Source organism: Cyprinus carpio, chromosome A5 (genome assembly GCF_018340385.1).
Source record: "Cyprinus carpio isolate SPL01 chromosome A5, ASM1834038v1, whole genome shotgun sequence".
In the NCBI taxonomy this organism is placed as follows: domain Eukaryota; kingdom Metazoa; phylum Chordata; class Actinopteri; order Cypriniformes; family Cyprinidae; genus Cyprinus; species Cyprinus carpio.
Genome location: NC_056576.1, coordinates 24,299,780 through 24,326,888, shown reverse-complemented (window position 1 = coordinate 24,326,888; position 27,109 = coordinate 24,299,780). Strand labels below are relative to the sequence as shown.

The 27,109-nt window shown below is 38.1% G+C and overlaps 1 protein-coding gene across 1 annotated transcript; it reads left to right on the top strand.

Moving 5' to 3' along the window:
* Window positions 1-190: 190 nt before the first annotated feature.
* Window positions 191-25,232, top strand: LOC109045811 (ectopic P granules protein 5 homolog). The gene is given in 45 exon segments (XM_042757368.1): window positions 191-380; window positions 1,090-1,207; window positions 1,325-2,194; window positions 2,866-3,109; window positions 3,402-3,532; window positions 3,908-4,015; window positions 4,144-4,217; window positions 4,438-4,549; window positions 5,031-5,145; window positions 5,513-5,663; window positions 5,883-6,044; window positions 6,286-6,443; window positions 6,902-7,056; window positions 7,174-7,314; window positions 7,801-7,962; window positions 8,187-8,309; window positions 8,655-8,920; window positions 9,053-9,193; window positions 9,352-9,493; window positions 9,714-9,911; window positions 10,019-10,129; window positions 10,217-10,339; window positions 11,345-11,511; window positions 12,232-12,462; window positions 12,738-12,861; window positions 13,812-13,959; window positions 14,289-14,460; window positions 14,691-14,853; window positions 15,817-15,959; window positions 16,036-16,192; window positions 16,395-16,589; window positions 16,996-17,209; window positions 17,734-17,855; window positions 17,952-18,159; window positions 19,302-19,377; window positions 19,464-19,567; window positions 19,717-19,879; window positions 20,502-20,694; window positions 20,773-20,982; window positions 21,080-21,224; window positions 22,332-22,574; window positions 22,821-23,034; window positions 23,127-23,348; window positions 23,464-23,578; window positions 23,844-25,232. Coding segments are annotated over 44 exon segments (7,653 nt in total). The 5' UTR covers window positions 191-380; window positions 1,090-1,153; the 3' UTR covers window positions 24,027-25,232.
* The last annotated feature ends 1,877 nt before the right edge of the window (window positions 25,233-27,109 follow it).

Below are 27,109 nucleotides of genomic sequence, written 5' to 3'. Positions count from 1 at the left end.
CGCATCAATTTATCTGTCCCTTGCAAGCAAGCATGATATTATAATTAATATAACATTTTATTAAACCGCAAAATATTGTTGCCTCCAAAATGATCAAGAAGTTGCCAGAATATGCCGTTTTAAAACGCCTTTTTCATTAACGACAACAAGTCACCTTTTATAAAATTACATCTACGAGTAGCACTGTAAAATGTATCAAATGTTACATAGTGCCTCATAACATCTTCGCGTTTTGTCCCTTCCTGCTCGCCATTGGAGGGACACGTGATCTGTATTGCGATAGCGTTCAGGAACAAAACAAACCCCGAAGAGCTGACAGCTCCGCCAAAGCTGACTGACAGCTGTTGTTTAAAAGCCTAATATCACGTAATATCACTTAGGTGAGTTATACTAATCTTCCTTTCACTCGGGATGATTCTGAGATGATTGTGTTTTGGAGAGCGAATCCCCGATGTTAGCAGGGTTTATCCGCTCCTCCCTGCAGTTCTATGATATAGCGGTTTATGTCAGTTTTCTTTTTACTAGAAATAACAGCTTTCTTCGTGGAACTAAGCAACTCATTTATCCACTGTTAGGAATAGAAAGAGAGTAGAAATAGCTGGATATGAACCTCTGCTCGGGCTCTTCAGTGTTTTGTTGCTGTCAGGTGGCTGTACATGCTGATATGAATAGTGGAAACTCCTAACGTTTCCTCTAGAATTTCCGCTGCGTTTTTGTCGTTGTCATTGTGGTTACATTTTCTGTTCTATTTTCGCCATAAACGCTATTAGCTCCATATAAATGTTATTGTTTTATCTGATAATTTACTCATGCTCATGTTATAAACCCATGTGACTTTTTCTTGAGTGGAAGATCTATCTATGATTGTAGTGCTATATGAAGTTGTCACAAAAGCATGTCATCCTTTCTTAAGTGAAACACAAAAAGGGATGTTGCTGAATATGAGTCACCTTTCCCTTTCATTGCATCTTCTTTCCATATGAAATTGAAAGGTAACTGAGACTGTCATTCTGCAAAGCCTCTCATTGTGTGTTCTACGGAAACGAATAGCTTCTCTCATTTTAAAGCTTCATCACTTGTGTGCTGCAGGGTTCTGTGTGGATCTAGAGGAATGGAGTAATTTTATTACAATAATGTGGATACCTGCGTGGAGATGGAGGCGGTGAGACCCAAAAAGTCAAAGTCCAAATCCAGTGGGAAGCCACAGGTGAAAACCCACCAATATACTTTTCTTACTACACTTTACATTTTGACACTTTAAATCTTGTTTTTATTAAAGATGCAAATTTCTCATAATCCTAAAATAGTTATGCTTCATTAACAGGTCAGAAAGGAGAGACAGTCAGAGAGTGTTAGACAGCCCCCGGGACCTTCTAGAGAAGTTAATGAGCCGGTGCCAGCTTCTGAGTTCACTGATGTCCCCCTCAGCCTTTCTCATGTGCCTCCAGCCCCTGATCTGAAACCACCCGCCACTCAGACCGCACTAGACCATACTGACAAAGCTGAAAAGGACCAACAGCTCTTGTCAAATACAACGGAAATAGCAGCGACATCATCTTGCAATGAAGAGAAAGAGCATAAAACGTCATTACAAGACATGGCACCTCAGGTGGAACAAGCTTCAGCACCCGTTGAATCCCAGCAAAGTGATCCCAAAACTCTTAGTGCGAAACTTGAGCCATTTAGCGTCCCTTCTATATATCCATCTATCCCATCTTCCTGCTCTGAGCCTCAGCTTTTGGAGGGCCAGTACTCTATCACCTATGGACTGTTAGATGCTTCCTTTATGCCAGTGGCCTCTGAGGGACAAGTAGCTCCAGCTGTTCTTCCTCTGGCTAACCAGGAGTCCTCCCCGCCCAGCTTGGTCCCTGTGGAGGTCGCTGACGTGGAGAGACCCAGGGAGAGGCTTTACCCAGAGCTGCCCAGGACCTGCCAATCTGTGAAGCCCTTCACTAGTGAGCAGCTGCGCACATGGGAACCCGGTTCCTGGTTGGAAAACGTAGAGATTCTTGAAACAGAGTTCCAGAGTCTGGCCCACCAAGAAGGACATGAGCTGTACGAGCTGCTGCTGAGCTACTGGAGGTGCCGTAAGCAGCTGACGCAGGCCCAGACTGAACTGCAAGCTGCCAATTCAGACTGTAAAAATGTGCAGAATCGCTTGTGGAGCTTCAAGGATGAAAGGCTTTCATTACAGGTGAGTCATACCTGCGTATCTGTCTATCCATCTTTCTGTCTGTCTGTTGTTCTTTTTATCTATTTGTCTGTCTGCTGTGTCTTTTATCCATCTGTTACTCTTCCTTTCTCTCTCTTTCTATCATTTATTGTTCTATTTCTACTCTTTTCTATTAAAATGTCAAGTATATCTATCTATCTATCTATCTGTCTATCTATCTATCTGTCTGTCTGTCTTATCTAAATATTTTCTATTAAATCCTATAAACTTTCAAATGTCAAGACAACCTGTCTATCTTTTTGTCATTCTGTCTGTTGTTCTGTCTGTCAGTCTGTGTATCTGTCTCTCTATCTGTCTATATATATATATAGTTCTATTAAAGCCTTTAAACTGTGAAATGTCAAGACTAATCTAAAAAATCCTTTCTTTAGTAGTTAAAGCAATATGAATTTCTTTGAATATCAGTTCATTTGAATTCAACTAGAGTCAAATCCCATTCAAAACAAATTCAGGAATCGGTGAATGACACAACCCTGATCAGCTAAATGTTGACTTGTAGTAGTGTGATCACCAGTCTAATAAAGTTTTATAGTAAACCCAGCTGTTTGTTTAAGTCACACCATGCCTGTAGCATAAAAATACATTGCATTGGTCTATGTAATTCATCACAAACACACCTGTTTGCTTTACAGGGTGTATGTGCGGATCAGTCCAAGGTGTATGGCTACCACTGCTACCAGCAGGTGACACTGAACGAGGCAGCATTAGCTGAGCTGAAGCATCTGTTTTCTGCAAAAGCAGAAATTCTCCATCAGACAGTGGCCCTGCACTCGTACACCTCCATCCTGTCCCGTCTGCAAGTGGAGTCTTATCTCTACCATTTGCTCAGCAGTAACCCCTCCACCAAGAGTGTGGCTGTGCAAGATACAAGCACAGGCAAGTTCACACTGATAAGTTTAGACTGTACATGAAACACAAATAATTGGTTAGTTTACACTGTTTGCTAATGAGTACAATGTCTTTCAGTAATACTTCCACATATTACACTGGTTATTTGGTCTGAAAAAAATAAAATCAATCTCTGACAAAGGTAACAAATGTTAATTTTAAGGCAAATTAATAAATAATTTTGAGGCATATTAAATCTGTGTTTGTGTATTCAGTAGACACTTCTCTGTCATGCTCTCTATTGATTTTTGTGTGGTTTGTTTTATGTCAAACTTCTCAGTGAGTCCACAGTCTCAGCCCTCCTCTTTGCAACTGCTGAAGGAGAGCATCAGTGTGCTGTTCATCTTCACCCGACGGGTCCTAGATGATTCTCAGTTTCAGGCTGACATCCATCTATGGCTTCAGAGGCTGGTAAAGACCCCCAATATCCAGCTGATGAACTGAAAAACTGCAATGTTAAGATAACATGAGATCATAATATAAGAAAATATTAATTAATTATTTAATACTGTATATAAAAATGCAAAACAGCAATTTTAAATAATAATATTTCACAATAGTACTGTTTCTACTGTATTTTTGATCAAATAAACTAAAAAAATTATAAGCATAAGAGACTTTCAAAAAAAAAAATCATACCTTTGGACAATAGTGTATTTGTAATGTTTAATTTATATAAAATATTAGTAGCTATAAATTCCTTAGCTAAGCTTGAAATATTAATACCCTTACAGTACTCCAGATTTAAAAGGAGCTAGTTTAAAAGATCTGCTTTTCACCATCCAGGCATCTGTGCTGCTTCAGGTCGGGTCTACAGGAGATCATCTGTTCGTCCTAAATCACCTGCTCTGCTGTCCGGCAGGTGTGGGGAAATGGGCTGTGCCATTCCTACAGGTACTGAAGCAGAGCCCTGATATGTGACCTAGTAAATGTTAACAGGGAAAGTAAAAAATATGTTTTTAAAAAAATCCTAAATATCTGCTTGTCTTATAATAGTCATTGAACCTACTTTGCTTTCATAGATCAAAGTATTGGATAACCCATCTGGAGTGTATCATTTCATGCAGGCCATGGCCATCCTCATGTCTCCAGCGAGGTAAAGATTAGCTTTACTGGAAACTGACCTCACGATCCATTGAAATTTGTCCTATAATATCATCTATATTATTCTTTATATCATCACCATTGAGTGTGACTCAAAAAGCTATTACTTTGGTTTAAAACAGTTATAACAAAAAGCATAAACTGGAGACAAAGATATTTTAGCTTTGCGTTGTCCGTTTCATTGAATATGGAGTTGTGTGTTTGACATGCAGGCATCGTGCAGACTTCCTGGGACACATGACGCCCAGTGACACGAAGGGCAACAACAGTCTTACAGGACCTGCATCTGGTAACTGGACGCTAGTGGATGAGGGTGGAGAGGAGGTGAGGGTCCATCATGAAACTGACTTCTCTGCTCAGCCCCAGTCAATGCTTTCTAAGAGATTGACTGAACTCAAATCATTATGCTAATTCTTAAATTATGAAAATGAAAAACAGAAGATTTTTATTTTTTGCTAATGGCTTCAGACCTCACTACATATATTGTCAGGAATCTATATATATATATATATAATGTGATTTTTCTTAGGATGAAGACCCAGATCATGGAATCTATATATATATATATATATATATATATACATATACATATTATTGTGTTAACTTCTGATTAGACTTCACAGCCTGCTGTTTTGAGCCATTGATATCTCTTAGAATTGAATTTTGACTTCTGTCAGCAGACCAAAAGTGTCACTATTTTGAGTCTTTTATGTAACCACCAACAACAGCCTTTGTTGTGGTTGTTATGACTGTACACTATACTCCCATGTGACGCCTGCTGTAAAACTTTTGTGATCTTTCTCAGGATGAAGACCCAGAAACAAGCTGGATGCTGCTGTCTGAGGATGATCTAGTTTCTCTGTTCTCTCAGTTTCCCTATGATGAGCTCTTCAAACACTTACTGGGTATCTGCTCTAAAGGTGAGACTGTTATCATGCCACATAACTGAGCAGAGACAGCCATGTAATTTTTGATGTGTGTCTGGCTGTCCTTATTACTGGTCAGTAGATTGTATAGTGATCACTTGCTATTTAAGGAATAGTTCACCAAGAAAGGCAAATTTTGTCATTATTTAACTCACCCTCATGTGACTTTTCCCTTAGAACACAAAAGAAATATTGAAATATGTACCAGCCATTTTTGTCTATATAATGAAAATGAAAAGAGCTAATGGCATGCTTTCCCCTTAAGACTTGGAAGTCCTTTGAACAGTTATTTGTACATTAAAGTTGACCTTTTATACCTTTTCTGATTAGTTGAACTGTTAAATGTCACTCTTGCTAATAGGCGACTATCAGCCTCAAGCCACCACCAGTCAAAAGATGATGAAGATATTTGCATTTGCTTCTTCACTGCTCGAACTGCTTGCTGTCGGCTTGCAGACTTACAACAGAGCACGTTATCGCCAATTTGTGAAGAGAATTGGTTACATGATTCGGTTTGTAAGCTTTATTAATTTAATTAAGCCTTTTTCATACTATAAAATGTTCATCTTACTGTAAGTAGTCCTGACGAATGACAGATATTACTATTAATGTGTATATTGTTTTGCATTATAGAAATTATTCCGTAGGCTTTCATAACTAGATACTGACATCACATATTTTTTACAAAGTCGACCTTTGAGTAGTTTTTGTTTTTTCCCCCCTTATTCTAGGATGACGCTCTGTTATGTTAGTGACCACTGGGCGCAGTACATCGGCCTGACAGGTGTGAGCAGGACCACAATGCAGGAACAGTCGTTTTCAATGGAGAAGCTGCAGGTGGAGTTTGACCATCTCTTCCTGAGAGCAGTGCTTCATGTGCTCAAGGCCAAGAGGTATAGAGTAATTCCAGAGCTGGGGCCTAACTATTTGTGCACATGCTCCAGACTTCAAGCTTTGGTGCTTATACTGGAGAATTAGGTTCACATCTGGCTTACATTGTGCCCTGAACCTATTCCCCCTCTCTCTCACCAAATGATTTCCTGTCAATAAAAGATTTCAACTAAAGCAACACTTTACTATGCACATCTCTTTCTGAAGCTGTGTCTGTTTAACTAACCCTTTATTGGTTGACAGACTGGGCATATGGCTGTTTATGTCTGAGATGCCCTATGGCACGTTATCCAGCTCCATGCTATGGAAGATCTTCTACATTATGCAGTGTGCAGAGATGGAAGGTCTGGAGAAGCTAAGCTGTAGCCTGAGTGCTGAGGACTGTATTCAGCGGCTCAGAGGTGAGACACCAAGCTCATCTAATGCTGGTGAATACAAAAAGAACAGTTTAGAGCAGTGGTTAAGGCCTTCCATTGTCAAAGACAATATATGAAGACCCATCTAAGATATTTGCGCCAAATCTGCTGTATTGATAAAGCTGCTCACTTTAAGTAAAACAATTATAAATGCTTAAATTCTGCTTAAATAAGAATGTTCTTCAGTGTTTAGACTTTTTACCAATGAATTTACATCAATTTTTTCTAAGATCATGACCATGGTTTTACATTAAAAAATAGTAGTTGTTATTTGAATAAATTAAAATATGCCAGCTTATGTCTTGATTTGTAGCTCTTTTAGCTTATTTTAAATTATTTTAAGTCATCTTGAGACCCCCTTTGGAAGTGTGATGAGGCCCCCTAGTGTGTCCCAGTCTCCTGGTTGAGGACCACTGGTTTAGTGTGTGTTTATTTATGTCCAGAACCAAGCCATCAGGAGAAGTTTCAGCACTGGCTGTCAGAGATAAACAGCTCAGATGGAATCTGCCTGTTGACAACGTTTGCACACATGGCCCAGCCCAGACGTACTGACGTAGACCCTGAATTTGTCAGGAACATAGTGCTGGAGATATACGAGGTGATTTGACTTTTCCTGAACTTTTAATGAAGACCTTTATGATGAATCCATCATCTAAACATAGCATCACCCAGATGTTTTAAATGCAGTAAATGTTTGATTGCTCTTTTCTTTAAGGTGTCCTATGTTAGTATCACCACCCGTGAGATCTTTTCTAAAGTTGGGCGGGAGTTGCTTGCAGCTATAGCGACTGCCCACCCTCACATCATCTCTGTGCTGTTGGAGAGACTGAGAGAGACCATAGAGAAAGTGGGCATGGTGAGTGAAGTACAGCATCTGTCAGTCCACCAACGACACAAGACCTGTTTTAAGAGTCAGACTTGATTACTGATCTCTGTAGTAACAGGATGATCAGAGACTGATGAAGAACCACAGTTGAGCAAGCGACACTAAATTTGCATTCAGAGCAGCTGTTGTAGGTGAAGCAGAACAGAATTCAGTCTCAGGATACATTTTTAAAATTTGAACTACTCAATCTTGTTAAAATTGTATCAGTCATGTCAAAATATGCAGACTGAATTGTAGGTGAGATTCATATTAACTATAGGCCAGTGATAGGCTTCTGTTCAATGATAGGGAGGTAAAGCAAACAATATATTTGCTTCTAAAGCCACTTTTTGTATTTTCTGTTCAATGGTTTACTTATCTGCCACAAAAATATCTTTGAATGATCTTCATATGGGGGTTTTCTCAGCAAATGATGATACATTCTATTAATTGCCCTAATTATAATTATTTCTCCAGGTGTCACTGTACCTGTTCAAGGAGTTGCCAGTGCACTTGTGGACGCCAGCTCAAGCTGAGGTGGGGTTGATCCGAGATTGGCTGTTGAACTTCAGTCTCACTGCTGTGGAGAACAGATTAGCCTGCATAATACTAGAAGGCCTCAACTGGGGATTTCAGCCTGTGAGTCTCAGTCATGAATATGGAAAGACAAGCGCTGCTTTATTATCTAACAGATGTGTCTATGGATAGTGTACTTTTGTGCTAAATCTTGATAATCTCTGTTGAGTCGTTGATAGGCCTGATACAAACTAATTTCTCATGTGGTTAATCTGATCATTAATTTAGCTTTTTTATGTGTTGTATATATTCACCATAAGAAGTATAACTTTCTCTCTCACCAACAGAATGGTTGCCTCATTCTACCAGCATCTTTGCACAGTGAAGTCGCACTTTTTGTGATTGAGTCATATCAAAAATATCTCACAGACAAACCATATGGTGGCATCTTCTCAGAAGGCATCAAACAGGTACCTTTCACATACTGAAATAAGGCTCTTAATTAACATCGATTGTCATCAGCATTGATATGGCTTTGTTTGTGTTTGTGTTTGTGTGTGTGTTTGTGTGTGTGTGTGTGTGTGGTCGGGGGTTAATGCAGAATAAAGCCACAGACCATATAAATCTGTGTAAAAGGTCTAGTTTGCAGTGGTTCACCTCCAGTGGTTCATCAGCAGAAATAATAGCCAAAAGTTTAATAAGCCACTTGTAATAGTTAATGATTAGCAAGTTTCCTCAAAGAATCAACACTTTCTTCCTAGTGCCATTTGTACTGTTAACAGTACTCACGTTTTCTGCATGATAACTCTCTGTAGGTGTCTTACCTGGCTAACGTGGTGCGGCTCGGCCAGACTCCAGAATCCTCCTTTAACCAGTGGGCCTGGGACCTGGTTCTGAGGCTAAAGCTCCATGCCAACGAAATAAGACCTCAGGATGCTTGGTGCCCTCTTCCCTCCTCCAGCGCCCCCAGTGTGCCTGAGATCACAGATTGTCCCACCATGCACCCGGTGTTCAAAGCAGTCAAAGCGGGCATCCCCATCGGCTGTTTTCTGGCTATTGACATGACCACCATTGGGCACAGGTTTGGAAAGAATATTGCGACTCTTTTGATGGATGAAATGTAGTGACTGATTCATCAGCAGTAGTGTTCCAGACAGGATGAAAATCCAAATCTAGTAACAAGAATTCATTTTCAATGTTTTGCATTTGACAGTTTGGAGAAGTTCTGCAGTGATGGAATATCTCTGCTGAAGACTCTGGTTCAGTCCCGTCATCTCAAAGCTGTAGTGCACATTCTGGAAAACATTCTTCCGCTGGTCTACCACTGCCAGTTCTACCTGCTCAAGAATGAACAGTTAAGATTATTCATGTTTATGTTGTCATATATTTATCACTTTCTGTCAGACATCATCCTTGCAATGTGTTTTGTTTTATTTACAGCATAAATAATGAATTAATTTATTGCTGTAGGTATGTGAGTAATACCAATGCTTCTCTCTAAATGTTAATCAGGTTTCTGAGCTGTATCCAGCTCTTCTTGCAGCTGGATAGTTGGACTCAGGGTGTGACCCAGCAGGTCACACAGAAGGTGGCCCAGCATCTGATTGGTACCTCTACATGGGAGAACATCAAACTCCTAAACAGTGTGATCCAGGTGGGATTTTGAAACGGGATAAAAGACTTTCCATATATATACAGGGCGCTTATTCATTATAAGATCCAACTCACACATTAAAAATATACACACTACAGATCTTACTCACAAATAATAATAATAACTGAATTATTTAATTTAATTTTAAATACAAAAACTTTACACTAAAACCTGAACGTGAAGGTTTTTAAGATCATGGGAAGACCTTATTGTCCTTTAGGCGCATATTCTGGAGAGCTCCAGGCCCGGACGTGTTGGCGCAGCAGCTGTTCTTGAGTTCTGGCTTCAGGTTTTGACAGAACAGAACCTCTGGCATCGGGACAAAGCTGTTCTCTACCTTCTGGACCACCTGTGCCGCACTGCATTTCTTCACCAACAAGAGGAATGTCTCCAGAAACTTCTCTACCAACAACATAAGGTTTTTTTTTTCTCTTGGCTGATGTTTAAACAGCCTTCTTTTAACCAATGGCTTAAAGCAAAATGTTTAGAAATGGTTTTATATGGGTTTTTGGATTTGCCTTTTAGAGCGCTTTAGGTTACCATGGAGACAAAGGTTTGCTCTCATCTCTTATGGGCTGGATAGTGGCAGGAAATGTTACTCCATCCTTCATTGAGGGCAGTTCTCTCACAGGAGAGGTATGTGCAGGTTATTGCTTATACAGCACATCTAGATCTGATTCATTTTAGTCATCCATTCCCTCTCTGTGTTTTTATTTTGTCTTGGTGTGGTTTGCTTGGTTGGTCCTCAACATGGAGACAATGTTCGAGGAAGACTCTCAGCTGCGACGCTGTGTGGAGCATGAGCTCCTCTCAAACCCTGCTTACACACCAGATCAGGCTCTGAAAGTACACTTTCATTCTGCTCGTACCTTCTCCTCTCCAGTACAATTATCATGTGCAGTCACATTAAAAGGGAACGTTTTGAGCACACCTGAAGTTATCAGGGAATGTTTAAATTGGTGGTTCTTAAGAGCAGCGGTTCTCAATTCCAGTCCTCATGACCCCCGCTCTGCATAATTTGCATGTCTCTATTATGTAACACACCTGATTCAGATAACCAGCTCATTAGAAGAGAGCTCCATGCATGAACTGTGTTCTGATTAACATGGTCCCTACACAGTGTTCATTGCTCCCTATTCCCTGAGCACAGGTAATGCAGTTTACTTCACTTTTAACATTCATTAATTTTTGGTTTGCACTACTCCATGACCTGCAGCATCTTCACACACAGATGAAACTCTCTAGAGAAGTGGACAGTGTGACATACCTTGTCATGTCCCACACACTTTAATGCCCTTTGAATGGAACATATACACTCCCTTTGAACTGGCGGAATAATTTGGGATGTCCACTTCGCAAGAGATTTATGGTCAAATAATGCCTTGACCTAAGAGATACGTACAAAATTTGTGCAGAGCAGGGGTCACGAGGACTGGAATTGGAAACCACTGATTTAGAGTAAAACTCATCTACCTGAGCCATCAGTCCTTTTGTTATGAAGTAATGGTGATGAAATAAATATGAGATGTGAGGAAGAATTGTTCTTTTTTTGTGCAACGAGTTTCTCGGGGCAAATTCAAAAAACTTTTTCCTCCCAACTCATGTCCCGCCATGTTCCCTTAGGGGCTATGTATTTTGTCTTATTGGTATTTAATATAATTACATTTTTAAAATATTTTTAATGAAGTAATTTCAATGATAGAAAAAAAACTATCAATTAATCATGAAAAGTATCATCATGGAAAATAATATAAATTAATTGGTCAAAGGGTTTGGGTACCAGTAAATGTTTTTATTCATTCATAGTACAATAAACATGCAATTCATTAACCTGTTTGTTTTCGTTTTGGGAAAGCCCAGGTGCGCCTTAAGCTTCAAGTCGTCCCATCCCTGCAGAGACTGATGATCTATCGCTGGGCTCAACAAGCTTTAGCTACCCCTGCAGATCATCCCCTCCTGCCTTTGGTGTGGCAGAAATTTTTCCAACTTTACCTCCGTCAGCCTGGACCAGAGTTTGGGTACGTTAAACATTCTATCTTTGTTTGGCTTGTTGTTGTGATTTTTAGTACCTGGCTCCTTAAAATGAAGACTTCCAAATGTTTTAGATATCTTTTCATGCTGTTTCACTTCACTAAATTGCAGCTGTTACTTAATGCATGTCGGATTCAAAGTACATGTTGTACATGGTATATTCAAGTGAAGATGTTCACCATGTTCTTCTTTCCTTCTTTTTTTCCCCTCCCTCCCTCTGCTGATGATTTCACTCATTTCATTTTGCGCCAGATTTTAATTCTAAGCTTTATGTAGCAGCACTGATGACTCACAAAACTGATGTTCCAGAACAACTTCTATGTTCTGCTGTCTGTTATGCGTTTAACACAATGTCAGATGCATTTCATGTCCTGTGTTTGTCAGTATATTATTATTTTATATCTGCTGCACAATATCAGTTTTTATTCTGAACTCTATAATCCATTTCTTTTAAAATAATGAAAGAATTCCAGCACACATCAATATTTTATGTCTGTTTTTTTTTTTTTTTGGATAATGCTCTGTTTCAGGATCCTGATGAGCCACTCGAGGTTTATTTTGCAGTAATGATGACAAAATTAATTTATATTTTGCATTAGAATAATGTATAATATTTGTGAGTTGTGTTACAGTGGTTTGTTTGATTATTGGTATTTCTGAACCCTTGCCTCTGATTTTTATTATTTATTTATTTTTGACACCATCAGGCTGGAGGTGAAAGGTTGTATTGGGAGGCGTTACTTCCATAGTGCCGCCCATCTCTCCTTGTTAAAAAGTCTCAGACAGCGGCTGGTGGAAGTGTCTGACTTCCACCACGCTGCTAGCAAGGCTTTGAAAGTGCCCTGCTCAAGCAGTGAATCCAGTGATGGTCTGCTCACCCCAGGGACGCCCATCACCCAGTACATGACCTCTCCTGAGCTGCACACTGAGCTTGTGCGGTAATGTCCAGAGTTTTGTTCTCTCAACATCCATTATTCTATTTACTGTTGAGTACTATTGAGTGTTAAGTGACTACAGCATCTGAAAGAAACATTCTTGATACTGTTTCCAAGATGTGTTCTTCATTTGTATTACTCTCAAGTTAAACACAAAATAAAGTGTTACCATTTTAGGTTACATTTCATTTGTGAATAGAAGCCTTATCATTCAACCATATGTTATGATATGTTAGAACAGAAAAAACATTTTTAAATGTCAAACTCTTATTATTCAGGCTCTTCACTGTGTTTGCTTTGTGGCTGGATGATGAAAACCTTCAGAAGCAGGAAATTTACTTGCCCTCTTTGCCAAAGCAGTATGACACCCATCGCCTAGCCAAAATCATGCAGCGCCAGCAGGTGAGGATTTGTTCGAGTCCAGCAGAGAGCATTCTTTCATTTTTATCTTTAAGAGGTCTGAGCCATCCTAAGGATTTAATAGATGGTTTTGAATGAAAATGTAATTTAAAACAATTTAAATATAAAATGTCAAGCTGTCTATTTAACAAATCTATACATTAAAAGGTTTTTTAATGTTTTTAAAAGTAGTTTCATATCCTCACCAAGGCTGCATTTGATCAAGAATGTAGTAAAAACTGTAATATTTTGAAGTATTATTGCAATTGAAAATAACTTTTTTACATTTTAATAATTAAGTGTAGTTTATTCCTGTGATGGCAAAGCTTAATTTTTTTCAACCATCACTTCAGTGTTCAGTGTCACATGATCCTTCATTCAAATATGAATTATTCCAATAAACTTATTTGTTGCTCAACAAACATTTCTTCTTATTATCAGTGTTGCAAACAGTTTCTTAATATTTTTGGAAACCGAGATACATTTCTCCGGATTGTTTAATGAACAGAAAGTTCAAAATAATTTTGAAATATAAATCTTTTGTAACAATGAAGATGTCTTTATTTTCACTTTTAAAATGTCTTTAAAAAACTTACCGACCTCAAACTTTTGAACTTTTAAACAGTAGTATTACTGTTTAAACATATAATTTACACATATTTCTCTGGAATTTTGGAAAATATTCTGCCACATCTGATATATGAGCTTAGTCAGATGTAAGAGCTAGACGAGTTGCATTTGCACATCATTTGCATTAAACACTTAGTATTGTATGGAAAATGGCTCAAATTTTTTTTTTTTTGATAAATGTCACGTTTATAGATGAACCTTTATTGAAATTATTTTATGTTCTGTTCAGATTCATAATTTTAAGTGATACGGAAGATATTTTTGACACAATGCATAATGAAATATGAATTGATGCCAAGTCTTTGTGTCACCTTCATCTTTAGGAGGTGTGGATGGAGCATGTGGACATTGAGCGAGTCCAGCATGAGCTGCAGGAAGAGCTCAGTCTGTGGTCGAAGGTCAAGAGTGAACCAGCGATCTCCCAGAACACCAACTTCTCCATCTTCACTGACTTTATCAATCCTCTGGCTGGTACTGAGCCCACTTTCCACTGATTATCATGTCTGGATCCTCTTATTTATAGCAGTCAAAATATGAAATTAGAAATGTTACAGTTGCTTGCTTCGGGAACATTTAATTAAAACTTGCATGACTTTCTAAGTCAGAGACTGCATTCATGTAAAAAAAAAAAAAAAAAAACTTTTCACCAAGTTACAGTTTTGCATAAAAAAAGATGTTTTTCTTTTTGGCTGTTGGACATTTAGAGCATAGTGATTGTCACAGTTTGCTGTAAAGGTTCATTGTACAGCAGATTTGACTTCTTGTACTAAATAATATATTCCTCATGTATTTATTTACAGCAAGGGAGCGTATTCTCACTCATCTGAGAAAACATGATGCTCCCCAGGGGGCGCTGTTGCTTGTGCCTATGAAAGCTCCAGTGCCTGACATTCCCACTGAGAGCTTGTCTGATGAGAAAATCTCCACTGCCTTAGTTCAGGAAGACCTTGCTAAGCTCCAGCATCAAGCCAAGTAAGGCTCAGTACATGAGCACTTACTCTCTCTCTCTTTGTGGCATGTATTGATTGATAAACTGATGTCAAAACTACTTTATAGTCTGTAAGTGCATGTTAACTTAATCTCCAGTGCTGTGAAAAATAACTGATGCCTCTCAGGTTACTCAATGATATGCTCTAGTGTTGTATTTGCATCTTTGTACGTGCTGAATGGTGTTTTAAATAACAAATGTGTCCTCTTCTCAGGTTGGCAACGGTCCGGGAAACACAGCAGGTCGTTCTAGACAATGAACTGTTGGAGGTGTTGCCGCAGCTCTACATAAACCGAGAAGACCAGCTCTCAATGCAGTTAGAGTGCCGTGGCAAAGGCGGACAGCCCTGCCAGGGTCCCGCACATATCACTGTTACGGTGAACATCTGCCATTTCTATCCTTCTGCTCTGTGCTGTTTGTAATGGTGTACTTTGTGCTTCTTGGTTAAAACGTTGTACACACATTTTTACCATTTTTAAAATCATGTACACTCACATGAGATTGGAGACTTCTGTCATATTCAGGAGCCTAATAAAAGTTGTTTTATTGTACATGGAGTGGGTCGCCTAATGGGGGCGCAATGTTGTGATCACATGACCTGCTGAATACTATTCACTTTATCATAGTAACCCCCATTATTAGACACTTGCGCAAGACGTTAATCATGACTGACTGCATTTAGCACATTTCTGCAATGATATTGGTAACTGAGATATTTTTTGTATAATAATAGTAAAGTGGGTTACTAGGTGTCAGCGTCCAAGATGACTTATCATTATTGAATTTAAATAAAGCTAAAATAACAATAATAATAAAACATTATGTGAAAATTTGTAACTTAAAAAACATAAAAATTTTACTATAAAGTAATTTTAACTTGAAGTACTAATATGTCCAAGCCTTTTTGCCTAAAGACGAAGACCCAACTCTGTGCATGTTACTTATTTTATTGGACTGTCCCAGTTTTAATGCAAGTAAAAAAACTTTTTATGAAGTATGCTCACTCAGGGACTTGTTTAGTAAGATTTTACTAGAAAAAAATGTTGATTGTTTTTTTTAATCACAAGTTAATTTAAAAAAATCTAAAATAAATAAATAAAAAAAAAAAAACATCAGACCCAATAAACGGTGATGATGGATTCCAGCCTGTGTCAAAATTCAATTGCCCTATTTTTCTGTCTAACTGTCTTCCTGTCTTCTCTGCATTAATATAATAAACAATTTTGGCAACCTCTCAGAAAATCCTACATTTTCCTGAGCTCTCTCTCTCTCTCTCTCTCTCTCTCTCTCTCTCTCTCTCTCTCTCTCTCTCTCTCTCTCTCCCTGATTGTGTGTTGCAGTACTCAAGAATGCACAAACTGGATCCAGTGCAGAATCAGATACAGTGCCTGAAGAGTGATATTAAACAGCTGCAGGCTGATGGAATCAAAGCTCCTCCTCAAAGTCTGGCTGAGGCGGCCGTGCACACAGAAAACTTCATCACGTCAGTACCTGCTCAAATCACTTTCTACACATTGTATTTGTGCCACTAAATGTGAACATCATGTTTTCTTGTTTAGGGCCTTGGTTAATGCTTACAAGCTAAATCCTTCCCCTGCCATCCTGAAGGTGGGCATCACTGTTTTCTATCAGATAGTGTCCTTTGTGTGTGAGGACACACAGAGACATCCACCCACTCGCCAGTTCTTCACGTCATGTATAGAGATCCTTGGTCAGGTATTGTTTTCAACCCAGTGAACTATATTGTTATGTTACTTTATTATTTTAGCCCTAATTGTAATCAAATATAATGATGTTTTCTCTGTTTATTTAAAAAAAAAAAAAAAAAAAAAAAAAAAAATTTAAGTGTCTAGTTATTATATTTACAGCTCTCATGTCTTAACTGTTAGGAATATATAAAGCGTGTCTTTGGCTGTAGGTCTTCATCCGGGATGTCCGATCAGAATGTAAACCAATGCTGAAGACCATCCTGCTCAATAGACACCTCTGTAACCTTCTCTCACCCTACTTCACTCCGAACGCCTCTCCTGCAGAGCTTGTCTCTCTGTACGAGGAAGTGGTCAACACCCTCCACATAGACAGCGGTGATGTCATATTCATGCTCCTCACAAAAGTAATTCTTCTTTACTGAATAATGTAAATGTTCACCAAACAGGCTGCAATTGAAAGCATTATGAGTTAAAAGAATTTGAGGTGTGGAGAAGATTTCACTGTTTTGTTCATAATTATGTGAAGCAGTGCTTTCATATCCTTTATCACAATTTTATTAGCATATTTCCATATCAAAACCCTCAGAGTAGTTTATAAAATGATTTTTGTGCAGAAATAGCGGGAACATAAAAACAATAAAATCTCATATAAATTTACGGGACATTTAGCACTCTTCAACCACCTCATGTTGGATCGTTCCCATTGCCCTCCGAGACTCTGATTGCTCTACATTTTGCTTTTGGATGTGTAGCTCATGTTTGCAACTTTTTGAAAATTGAATTGAATTGAATAATCTGCTCTGTTTCTAGTTTGACTTAACTCAGTGGCTGTCGGTGACACAGCCTCAGTTCTCTGAGCGTAGCAGACTGATGGCAATTATCCATAAGGCTCTGTGCACCTGTGGGCTGGAACCTGAGCCAGAAGTCCTCATGCCCTTCAACATATTCTGCAAGCATTGGACTGAACTGCTGCTTTACCAGTTTCCAGACCACTACAGTGACTTCCTTCGTCTGCTCATGCAGAGTATGTCTTTCCTTCTCTCTGACCCGGAGTCATCCATTGTTTGTTTGTTTTTTTGGATTTGATTGGTTCAGTGTCAAATTATCACAGAGAAACCCTCATTTAATCACACTTAGTGTAATTGTTCATTTATTTTCATTTACTTGCAAACTTTTGGGTCACAATCACTATTTTAAAAAGCGTTAGATATGCTTAGTATCACAACTGGAAATGTCCACTGTCTGCTAAATTATATTTATAAATGTAAAGTCTAAATTAGTCCAGATCTGCTTTTGGAGATTTAATTATCTATGTTTTTTTTTTGTCATATAGTTATTTTTCATGTGTCTGTCTAAACATCCTTCTTTTGCCCTGTTGTGGTAGTTTAGCATGATGTTTGTAATCATAATTTATAAACATTAAATGTAAATTCCAAAAACTACATATGAATGGTTTGCCGTAAGTGAAAATGTACTTTAAATACATTTTTAAAATGCTATTTGTGTTCAGAAAAATTGACTGTAGAAGAAAAATTCACTTTCCTGCAGGCTCTTCTGATCAGCTTCTCAGTCCAGAGTGTTGGAGGACGTCTCTAATTGTGCTGGGCTGTTCTCCTCATCCGAAGATAAAGACAAACAAAACCCGCTCCATCCTCCTCTCCCCTCAGCAGGTAATGCAAAACACTCTTAATTCATTTAACATGTTCTTTTAGTCTTAAATACTTCAAATGGAGCCAGAGAATTATGATTGTACTTTATTTTTGTAGGTGGATGAAACAATCGAATGGCTCTCGAAGTACTTCCTGAAGCTCCGTCTGTCTAACCAAGACTTCAGGAGCTTTGGTCTCCTCTCAAAATGGGGGCCATACATTGAGGAAATCAAGATGTTTTGGGAAGATTTGATTACTTACGTCATTGATCTGGAACTAAACAATTGCAGCAAAGAACCAGTAGGAAGTCCAAGACTGGTCAAAGGTACAAATATGTATTTCTCTGTTATGCGTAGCAACCAAATATTTATAGTGCAGACAAAAGTTTGGGGTCAGTAAGATTCTCAGTAAAAAATGTATCACAGTTTCCACAATCACTTTACTATCACAGCAAAAATTACATTTTAAAATGTGTCCAAATAGAAAACAGTTATTTTAAAGCAGTGGTCGGCATCCTTTTCGGCATGATGTGCCATTTTAAATTTCTCTGGTTAAATTTCTCATAAACTTGTCAGCGCTGACACGTGACTTTTATTAATCGATACTAAATCACTACATTATATTTCTTAGCAACAAGGGGGGTAAAAGCGCTTATTTGTAGAGAGGCACACAGATGCAGACAATTTACACATCTTTCTCTCTCTCTCTCTGCTTATAAACATTACACATCTCGCTCTCTCTCTCAGCAACTCGCTCTCTCCAGCTCTCACTCTCTCTCTCTCTCTCTCTCTCTCTCTCTCTCTCTCTCTCAAAATGGCCATATTTGAGAAAAAAATCGAGTAGTTTGCATCACTGGGTATAGCTGTCAGTCATTTAACATTTCTATCGTAAAACGTATCGTTAAAAGTCGACTAATATTAAATGATTTGCAGCTTTATTTTACGTCTCTTTAACGTTAAACTGACACTTCGCGCACTGCTTCTGTGAACAGTAAACCCGCCTACTTTGATTTGATTGGCCATCAGTCATTTGGACATTGATGAGTGCTGTTAGACAGCTGAGGCTTTGATCTGAAGCGCCTAGTATGTGCAGCGATCCGTAGACTAGCACAAATTAATAATCACACTTTAATAGTATTTATAGCTCCTAACAGGCTGTGTGACTATGAGACGTTATTACCTCAAAATGTACGTCAGTATGCAGTTTTCCCTATTGCTCGCGTGCCAGCGATTATCCCTCTGCATGCCACTGTTGGCACGCGTGCCGTAGGTTGCCGACCCCTGTTTTAAAGTGTAATAATATTTTACAATATTACTGTTTTACTGTATTTTTGATCAAATAAATGCAGTCTTGCTGAGCATAAAAGACTTCAACTTCAACAGACTCCAGACTTTTGAACAGTAGTGTATATATCTGTATAGCAACTATCTGTATAATTAAATTAATGTAAAATTCTCTTTAATGTAGCGCTTGAGAGCCTGCATGCAAAAATGGCCAAACTGTTTGAACCGTGGATTCTGTTCCTTGACACTGACAACACTAGGTATGCTTTGATGTGGCTCAGCGGTTTGGTTATTATAACACTGATGACAGAAGTGATGAGTAACAACTCTCTTGTGTATGTCACAGTCATCCTCACTGTTCTCCCTGGCTTGAATCAGATGCCGCAGCTGCAGTGAGCTTAGTGAGCTTATATGCACGCTTGATGGAGACTTTACATGAGAAATTCAAAGGTAAACATCCTTGGAGAACAGGACAACACACAAATGTTGATCCAATCATCCATTTTCTGCTCAATCATTTTTTCAGCCATTGAAATACACACAATATACAATCCATGTGATCAGTATGTCATTTTAAATCCATAATGTTTTTGGTGCAGATCGTTTGTTGCCAGGACAAAGAGGAGCTCTGTGGTTTCATCTCATGCATTACTGTGAGACCCTAAACTCCACAAAAACTCCAGAACACCTACCACACACATAACACACTTATTACATCCAATTACCATCAAACAAACCACACACAAATCAAACACTAATTAAACATTATATACTTACAGAAACACTTAAATAACTCTTAAATCATATGTATTACTTGTACATATATTATCTCTATAGTGTTTCAAAGCCATCTAGAGCTATGTACACCATCATTCAGGCATTTGAGGTCGGTAAAATTTCTATTTTATTATATTTTAAAATGCAATTTATTCCTGTGAATTTTCAGCAGGCATTACTTTCGTCTTCAGTGTCACATGATCCTTCAAAAATCATTCTATTATGCTTATTTGGTGCTCAAGAAACATACGTATCTTATTATTACCAATGTTGAAAACAGTTGTACTGCTTAATATTTTTTGTGAAAATAGTGTTATATTTTTTCAGGATTCTTTGATGAATAGAAAGTTCAATAGAAGAGCATTTTTTTTAACATCAGAAGTCTTACTGTCACTTTTGATCAATGTAATGAGTCCTTTAGTAAAAGTATTTTTTTCTTTCACAAAACAAAACATCTTATCGACACCATACTTTTGAATGGTAGTGTACATACATTGTCACTTCCAATGTAGTCTGACAAATAATTTGATTTAAACAATCTTTCTTGTACTAACTATAAGAAAATACTGATACTTTAATAGATGGTTGTCAATAAATGAATTGAATTTCATGCTGTTCAGGTGGAGAGGGGAAGCCCGAAGAGTTGTTTCCTGTTTATGGGAGAGCTGCTGTGTGAGGTGAACTGGGTCAGTGTACTGAGTGACTCTCTCAGCCCCAAGCTGAGCCCCTCAGCTCAGACGATGGTGGTCTCTGTCCTCTATCTGATGGTGTTTCTGGCCAAAGAGGATCTCAGTAAACCTGTGAGTGGTCACCTGCTTACCTTAACCATCTTCAAGGGTGCCTATTAGAGGTTAATCTACCATGATTTACTTCTCCAGGAATCTTCTGTCCTCAGTCTTCTGGACCAATCAGCTTCTCTGCCTTGGCACCTAGTAGATTTTCCTTCTTATCAAAATGTTACAAGCTACGTCAGCACACATTACCCAGCATCCCTCGTTCTCAGTCCTGATACTTCTTCACAACATGTCATCAGATTGCTTAGAATGGCTGCTGGATTTGGGCCGACCACACAAATGTTACATCACAAGGTTAGATGAAACACTATTGTCAAGTAATCTGTAAATTAACAAACTACACTTTTACAGAATCGTGACTTATATCTCCTCTGTGTTTTGTAACTGTTAGGACATGACTTTAAAGTGCCAAGCCTTCCTTCACCTAATGGTGCAGTTCCTGACCTCTCTGGATCAAAATGGGAACATCAGTCTGGCATCTCTGGAGACAGAAATGGAGAAATTACTGGAGTACATTGTCATTTTCAACCCTCCTGGTGAGGAGAATGTTTCATTTCTCTTTCACATTCATTTTCTTGTCATGTCCCTCAGCAGGCCCTTCAAGAATATTGCATAAGCATAATTTGTAGTTCTGTGTACCACTGGATTTTATAAGAATGAAAGTACTTATTTGCTTCAGAAGCACTTAGGCTATGTTCACACTGCACACAATTCCGGTTTGTTTTTTAGATCCAATCTTTCAGATTGACTGTTTGTATTGGCATTTAGAATGTGACAAAATCATAGCAGTTTGTTCATTTAGTACCCAGTATATTGGTTGCAATAGTAATGACAAAGGCATCAGCACAGTGCCAACAGTGGGGACAGAAAACGAAATGAGTGAAGATACAGACACTATGGCACATTAATGTATGATGGTAGATATGCATCTATTCCCAAAAATGTTTAAAATACCATATACTAATTTGCATCCTTGAGTATTACGATGAACTTGCCTAAATATTTATTTTTACAACATGTATATGTGCATGGAGCAGAGCAATAATTTGTGAATTCGATGCAGGAGCAGATGAGGAACATGTCTATTTACTATCCATTCTCCGACTGAATCTGCTTTTAATCAGTTTTTAAACCAAATACAGTTTGTAAAAAATATTTATTCATTCATTCATTCAAGATTTTAAATGTTTTTGAAAGATCTCTAGAATTGTGTAATATTATTACAATTTAAAATAACTGTTTTCAATTAAAAAAACTGGTTTATTCCCGTGATGGCAAAGCTGAATTTTCAGAAACCATTACTCCAGACTTCAGTGTCACATGATCCTTCAGATACAGCAGAACAGCATTCATTTGAAATAGAAATCTTTTGTAACATTATAAATGTCACTTTTGATTTAATGTGTCCATGTCACCAAACCTAATCTTTTGAGTGGTAGTTGGTATTGGTATTACATTATTAACCGCTAGTTACTAGCCATTTAACTACTACTGTTTTTTCAGTTAAGTGTTTATTTACAGAAAAGTTTTTTTTAAACCACATCAAAGTCTAATCAGCATCTTAACACAACAAAACAGGCAGTAACAATATCTCTCTTTATGTTGAACGAACTGATCTTAATGTATCTCATCCTCACGTTCAGAGACAGACCTCCAGCAGCGGCACATGGCCACATGCAGTCTGTTTGCTGAGATGCTGACTCTGCTCAATGAAGCTGGCATATCTACAGCAGAGGGACTCGGGACTAAACTCCACTCCTGGGTGGAAAAGCGAGCTCGGGGTCCCTTGGTTCTTCCCCTACTAACCGCTGCGTGCAGATGTCTGGCCTCAGTGCGTCACATGACACGCACCACCGAGGCCTGTATTCTCTCCTACTTCACTGATGGTAATAATAACTCAAACATGTTCTGGGCTTAGTCACAGATTTTAAACCGGCTGCCTGCGTAAGCCTTGAGGAATTATTCCTCTCCCTAATCACATTGTTCGGATCACGAAAACCGAACATCTGGGCTGTATCAAAACATTTTCATGGAACCATTATAGTACAATAAGTTTTAGCATCTTATACTGTAAATCTTAAGGCTTAAATTTCCAGAACTTCTAGCAATATCTTGTGTTTTTTTTTTCCCAGGTGGATGTGCACATCAGTACTCGGGTTGGGGGCCCATCCTGGTCTCTCTTCAGGTTCCTGAACTGACTGTTGAGGACTTTATTCAGGAAAGCCTGAACCTGGGCAGTTATCTCACCCTGTACGTCTACATCCTCCAGAGGCTGAACCTGGAGCAAACCCTCCTGAACGAGAAGAATACCCAACACATGCACAAAACATGTATCAACCAGGTATTACACAATTTATCACACACTTTATCACATATAGTGTGCTCTTTCATATGTTGTGTATGAGTGTTTATGATCTAAGCGAGTGTGTCGTCGGTTCCTGCAGTGGTCCAGCTGATGAGGCAAAGCTGTTTTTATGGTGCCATAAATTCTTGGAGCTTGTGCAGATCCAGGTGGATCAAGAGGACGCCTGTGCACTTGACACTCTGATTCTCACCTTAATGGCATTCCAGACCCGTCTAGCCCAGCTCGGTGAGGAAAGACTGAACTCAGGCATCTTGGGAGCCATTGGCCTCGGGAGGAAATCCCCACTTTCTAGCAGGTGAGAGAAGATTGAGAGTTGTTGAAAAACTACTGAAATTACTGTTTTAGTTTGATGTCCAGAACGGAAGTAAATAATTGCATCCCTCACATTTCCTCTTCTTCCTGTGTTTCAGTTTTCGGGTTGTGGCACGCAGCATGTCAACATTTTTGCTGGTTCAGGTGCCCTCAGAGAATCAGCTGCGTCTTCATCCAGGCACAGAGCTGCAGCTCCCAGCTAAAGCCCAGCAGGTAAGATTTTTCAGGAAATAAGAAATGATGTATAGCATCATCAACAGACAAGATGTAAATATTTTCTATATTATAGGCGAAGTTTAGGAAATGTTCTATGTTGAATTGAAATTGAGAAAAAATGGAACATCATATTCCATTTTTGCTATTGTGGCTTTAAGTTGGTTAGGTGGGGATATGTTTAAGATATTTGATAATTTGTTATTCTACAAACAAATCCCCTGTAAATTGTGCTGTACATTGAATGACTGCTCTCTTTTTTCAGGCCTTATCTGTATTGGAGCAAATGCCAAGTAATAAGCAGTATTCAGAGCTGCATGTGTCTGTGAATCAGGCCATTCAGTTCATCAAGTACCCAGGTCATTGCCTGTGTGACAGCAACCGTCTTCTGACCCTGCTAGTCAATGCACTCTACACTGACCTTCATTACCTAGACATCATACGTTAGCTATAACCTCAAAACAAGAGTCGACTCCGGCTGTCAAGCTCTGCAAAACCCACCAAGAACTCCTGGAGAACAGGTCTAACTTTTTCTGGAAAGGACTCATTAAAATCATGGGTTTAGACCCTGAGGCAGTGGTCATTTTTTTTTAAACTGTGCATAAAGTTATAAAATACGTCTGGTTAAACTAGTTTTCTTTCTTTCTCACATTAATATCACACTTGCCCCTCGTTTTTTTTCTTAAAATGCCATCCTTTATGTATCCAAATCTTCAGTGTTTCAGACCAGAAATATGTCCACACAGTTCATGGTCTCATTATTATATTATATTCACTTGTATAATTTATTTTAGAGTGGTGAGGATTTTATGATACGAGGATGTTTTAGACCTCCCATGTTGGGGGAGTTTTGGTGATATGTGATGATGATCCACTGAATCACATTCGCAGAGTAAATATACCTCAGCATGATTTTGATTGATTTGTACAACAAATATTTTGGTGAATTTACAAAATATTATATTTCATTTCATTACATTCTTTATGAGCTCATGCAAATAAACCAATAATGGCTGGACATCTACATTTCACTGTGAAGAAGTGAATTTGTTAGAGACAAATATCTTTCTCACTGCATTTATTATTTGTATGGAGGTGTTGCCAACAATGTCCAAACAAGATGAACTGCTCCAGCATGTGATCTGCCTGATAAGTGCACTTAGTTTTTTACAAAAGTGCTCCCTTAAAGAATGTTCTCAATTCTGACAGTGCACTTTCCTTTCCTCTTTTAAAAACTTTCCGTTTCTCCAAAGTAAGATGGTTTTATATTATATAGGCATATGAGATTGAATGAATGTGCTTGCTGATGTATTTGCTTAGATGCATAGAGATCATTTCAGAACTAATATTAATTTGAATTAGAGAAAATCTGTCTGCACTATACTATTGCCAGCATGGTACATCTATATTTGGTTGTAATTTTATTGATTTAAGATTATAGGTCAGCCCTTCTGGGGATTCACTGCATGCTTTTATAATACAGTCAGAGGTCATTTTCTATACTTCCTTATACCACAGCATTCACTGGTGTCCAGAATACTGTAGCATACCATGTTGTGTATTGGATTTGTGGTAAGTATTACTGTTTAGATCCTCCCCAAGTGTACAGATGTGCTCAAACATTAACCATAATAAAAAAAAAACATAAAAACAAGCACAAAACTGACCTATTGAAATAACCTGGATATTTGTATAAATGTACAGAGGAAAGAAGTCTCATTTTGAATAGAACATGATTTACCTTAAGCTGTTTTCAATGTAATATTTTTCATCTTGTGCCATAATTGCTCTTTTGTCATCCATTACTTAAATACAGTGTCAAATTATATGTTGTGTACATAGAAATGTAAATGATAATTAAAGTCAATAACGAGGGGTAACATACCTCAGAATGTCGCGACTGACCAATCAGAATCAAGTATTCCACAGAGTCACCGGTCTCTTACAGATCAAAGGAAAAGTGTGTATGTGATTTCCTCATGTGACAAAGTTTCTTGATTTAACTCCCTTCCTTTTAAATGAAGATCTTTTTTAGAAGCATTTTTAAATAATCATAGTATTGACCTAAAATATTTGTCTGCACAGTGTTTCTACCAAAACTCATAGAAGTCCTATAAATAAAGGCCATATTAATGTGACAAAATAGTATCACTTCTTAGGCTGTGACACGTGTAAGACAGAATTTACATACCAGGATATGGTGGTTGCCATGGCGATCTCATCCACTTTAATAGATGGTACAGAGGGAGTTATCAGGGTACCCAGACAGCAGATGGGAGACTGAGATGTGGCATGCCAGTGTCTTTTCTTATGCTTAGCTGTTTATACATTCTGTCACATCTGAGCCAGAACGCCACGCTGGAGTATCTGTGAATAGTAGCTGTGCTGCAACATGTATGCACATATTAAAGAAGTCAACAGAAGAGAATCAAAAATGTATATACTGTGAGTTCTGCATCAACTCCCTGTGGGTTGGCACTAGTGTTAACATGTAAGATCTGAAGTTTGCTATAACCCAGAGATGTTTTTGCCCTCAAAAATATGTTGATACAAATGGATAGCAGCTTATGGTGATCTGACCATGTGCCGTCAACTTGTGAAGCTTGTATCTAATGCAGTGCCAGCTGGAATTCTGACGCTTCTCCCACAGTCTACCACATTTAATTACATATCTCACTTTTATTTATTTATTGTTCCTAGTCCTGTAGCTGTGCTGTGCAGCCTTATATCAAAACAGCAACATTTTTATGAATGATAAATGACAACTTTTTCTAGGTCTAGTAAGGGCACTGCCTCAGGTCAACAACAGTGCAACATATTAGTAAGGGCTCACTCAAAACCTTACTCTTTTTTTTTTTTTCTTTTTTTTAAGTGAACTGATAAATATTTACATTTTATACTACCATCAAATGCTTGGGTTCAGTAAAATTTTGTTTCTTTTTTTAATAACCAAGGCTGCATTTATTTGATATAAAATACAGTAAAAAGAGTAATATTGTGAAATTATTATAAAAGTTTAAAATAATTTTTCCATTTTAATAAATTGTAAAATGCCATTTATTCCTGTGATGTGTTTATTAATTTAATGACATTTATTCCTTTAGTTTTACATAATCCTTCATAAATCATTCTAATATGCTGATTTGCTGCTCAAGAAACATAACCACAATTAAATGTTAACATTTAAATCATTAAATTCTGAATTATTACATGTTATTTAAAACTCTCAAATGATGATCTAAGATAATAATTTCAAAATCTTGAACTTAGATTATGTGTCTGTCTATATTTTCAAAGATACATCAAAATATTATTCATATAGTGAAAAGCTCAAATTTTATCTTATGATATGTTTAGTTTTTCTTCTTCCTTGATGTCTGGCTATTCTTTAGTTTAGGGCAATGTAAGTTTAGGGCAATGTAAGAGGCTCATTGGTCCATTTCCCCCTCCATTTTCAGTGTGTTTGTGGTGAAGGCAACAGCAGCAGTGCTAAAGGGCTGTGAGTCTGTGCGGCTGTCTGAGGTACAAGTG